The 3,654-nt window shown below is 29.4% G+C and overlaps 1 protein-coding gene across 1 annotated transcript; it reads left to right on the forward strand.

The window, feature by feature from the left end:
* Positions 1–2,614: 2,614 nt before the first annotated feature.
* On the forward strand, positions 2,615–3,321 carry LOC131850830 (uncharacterized). Its single transcript, XM_059201195.1, has one exon. The coding sequence runs from the start codon at positions 2,647–2,649 to the stop codon at positions 3,319–3,321; it is 675 nt and encodes a 224-aa protein (XP_059057178.1). The 5' UTR covers positions 2,615–2,646.
* The last annotated feature ends 333 nt before the right edge of the window (positions 3,322–3,654 follow it).

The following is a 3,654-nucleotide window of genomic DNA, read 5'->3' on the forward strand; positions in this document are numbered from 1 at the left end:
TCTTTTCAATATATTTGAGTAATATAAGATTCACAAGCAAACACCACCGTTATAGAAAATAAATATATGTACAAAGCAACCTGAATAGTTTTGTTATATATATTGTTATATAACAATAACTTACAACATTTGTATTGGCGAAATTAGCATTGCAAATTAGAGGACTCGATATTCAAATATTCCATTCTCACTATCCCGTTAACCACGTAGGCCTCAACGCTTTGTCAAGTACAACAAGGGTTGTAGCTGACAAAACGTTATAAGCTTATAACCAATTTAATTACTTTTTCGACTGACTTTAAAAAAACTCCATGTAGTTATAATTATTTTATATAAATGTGGCAAAATGTTTTGTATAGTTCTGAACTGATTTTTATATTTCAGATAACCTGTTAAAACGACCTTCCCTTATAAATATAATCCAAAACTACAAGATTTATTCACTTGTAAAAAATATTATGCACATTATGTATGTACATACTTTGGTAGGTATAACATACAAAATAGAATCTTTGAATGACAGCATTCTAGAAATCCAATACGTCTTTGCTATGCAGCAAAATTGTAGAAAAGAAAGATTGATAAAATTTTCTATACATATTAAATGAGGATAAAAATGTTTCCGCTCCGATACCGGGGGCCACGGCATTTTCTACGGAATGTTCCAGACTCCTCAGTGACTACCAAATGAAGCAGTATTATGAACAAATATTTACCGTGTTTCTCAAACTTATTTCCAAACGGAAAATATTTGGCGAATTTATTCTTATTCACAAAACCTCGACTTTGTATAATCTTTGCGTCTTAATCTATACCTACTACTACTACATTATAATAAAATAACAATGTATTTATATTGTTAATTTCATACATTCTAAATTATTAGTTACGTTTTAATACTTTAAACGCCGTTTATGACGCATTAGGTGAGTTAACTCTCATTCTTCCACCTTGAAAAAAATTTTAAACAATTTAAAATAACGATTATCGTAACACGAAAGAGTCAAAGAACTTATTGTTGAATAAATGTCAGGATTTAAAATGTTTGAACATGCAAATATTTTTTCCGAGCATTTACGCTCCCAAAAATAAAATTTGTTAGTAATCCTCGAACCATTTTATATAATATAGCTAAGATTCGTAAAAGTTTAGTTAAAACAAATAAATGGCGCCATTACATTGTACGTATATACAAAAAAGGAAAAACTTAAAATATTCACATAATACAGCTTCATGAACCTCAAATAGAAAAACGTTTAGCCAATAAGAAATGAAACCCTTCGCATCTCTCAAGGATCAAAGTTGCTTCTGTGATCAACCTGAGCTTTTAGGATAACAATAGATCTATATCTGGAAATAATACTTTTATGTTAACATGCGACCGCAAAGATTGATCAATCACAAAGGAAAGTAATATCCATAGACTGAATTTTCCCCTTTTCTTGTAATTCATGTATGTGTTGTGAACCCATTACGGTGGCTTCATTTCACTCAAGTGTAATAACCCTATCTTATTATTTTTAATGCCAAACTATTTTTAATCGAATAAACATAACTAATGCTTATAGAGTAATATTTTAACTTTAACACCTTTTTCTTCGTAGTGAATCATTGTAATTATTGAGTACATAAAAGTTACATAATGCATAACAATATAACACAGATTTAAACAGTTAATTATCTGACAAAGAGTAGTAACTACATTTAGATTACTAAAATCTTTACTATTGATACTAGATGACTTCGTTGGCGTGTGCCGCGTATGCCTTTTCCGAACAAAGAAAAAATATTCAATAAGTAATCTAACCATAGAAAACAAAAACAAAATATTTTTAGCTTTAATTATGACAATTTCCACTAATCCCCTATTTTATTTTACTCTTTTAATGTTAACATTTTTTATCAACTGCCAAAAAATAAATTTCGCGCTTCTAGCTTTAAAAACGACGATACTTCTATATAAACTTATATCTCCCCTTTCAACCCCTTACAACCCTTATTTGCGTTAAAAAGTATCATATTTATATCCTTTCTCAGGCTCTAGACTATCTGTGTACCAAATTTCATATAAATCACTTCGGTATTCTTTATTATTATTATTATTCGGCGTGAAAATGAGATAGACAGAGTTATTATCCATTTATAATATTAGTACGGATAATACAATATATTAATATAATTTATACTTGAAGTATTTCTGTCTATAGATAACTCTGAACTATAACTACACTGAACTATAGTTAGATAATATAGAGACAATACCTAGTTAAAACCACAGGTAAGAGAATATTACACAGTGGAAACTCTAAGAATCATTTATCAACGTGCTAAAGCCTGTTTATCAATTAACTTCTATCAGTTGCGACCCTAAAATACAATTACTTCAAATAGATATATCTCAACTCTAGTCAGTAACTACATATATATCGAATATATGTACTACAGATTTGTAACTATATTACTTTTTGGTCAATTAGATGATTTGTAATGAATTCAATTAATATTTTTATTTATACCAGCTTCTGAACATTAACTAGAACTGGCTATTATTGATTTTATTTAATTATATTATTGTAAGTGACACATATTGTCATCAATGTTCAGCTAATAAAGACATTGATACTTCATCAAATTTTATGATGCTTGATGGGAGGAGGATATCTATGGGGTATAAGTCAGTTAGTTAATAATCCATCAACACCAATAATTCATGCTATACAAAATCGTCTAACACGAAAAGAAGAGGAAACCTGTACAACATCTACTTGTCAAGATAAGCAACAACTACAGGTCGTAGTTGCTTCAAATAAATCCTATGATAGTAGAAGGAATAATGGCAGTAAGATAACTGTTAAGTGTAGCAACAAAGTTTCAGCAGTGTTCGAGGGTCAGCCGCAAAGTATCCAGGTAGGAAGTGGATTAACCAAACACCGAAATGTGGCAGTTCAATGTAACAAAACGTTTTGTAAAAAAACAAGCAGAACAACAAGTATTCAGCAAATTCTTTGTTCAGACAACAGCACTACTACACGTTGGAATATTGACAGAAGAAATATTCAAACAAACACTTCGACGAATAAAATTTGCAATGAACATCATAAAGTATTTACTCTTTTAACAGACCGGGCTATTATTGATAGATTTAATGTAAAAGATAAACCAACTTTAATAATCAGATTAAAATCCAAGTTACACGAAATGCTAAAGTTAATACAAATGAACAAGATTGAAAACTTAACAAAGTACCACCCTCCTCAGGAAAACGTTTTAAGATTGTATAAAAGCATTAGTTTCGAAAATGTGAACATTAGTAAAAGATAAACCGTGAAAATATCACAAACTTGATATATTTAATGTACCTATTTCCTTTTTGTAACGCTGACATCCAAACAATCGTTTGGCCCAAAATACGAAAACAAATGAGACTACATGTACCAAAGCTGAAAGCGGAAATCATCCTAAATTGTATTATTAGTATAATAATACAATAATAGGTAGTAGTTACCGGAAATAATCATTTACGTATATAATTACCTATTTATATACTCAGATTATTTCAGTTCCTTTTTCCCATGTGATATTTTTCACAAAAAATCACACAATGTTTTTTTTTTATTAGATAGAATTAAGACATACCTATCTCTATAACAGCCA

This window comes from Achroia grisella, unplaced genomic scaffold (genome assembly GCF_030625045.1).
Source record: "Achroia grisella isolate CSIRO2021 unplaced genomic scaffold, CSIRO_AGI_Agris_v1 utg779, whole genome shotgun sequence".
NCBI classification, from domain to species: Eukaryota; Metazoa; Arthropoda; class Insecta; order Lepidoptera; family Pyralidae; genus Achroia; species Achroia grisella.

What these genes read in the sequence shown, in the direction of transcription:
- LOC131850830 (XM_059201195.1), top strand. Translation starts at nt 2,647, where the DNA reads ATGGGAGGAGGATATCTATGGGGTATAAGTCAGTTAGTTAATAATCCA.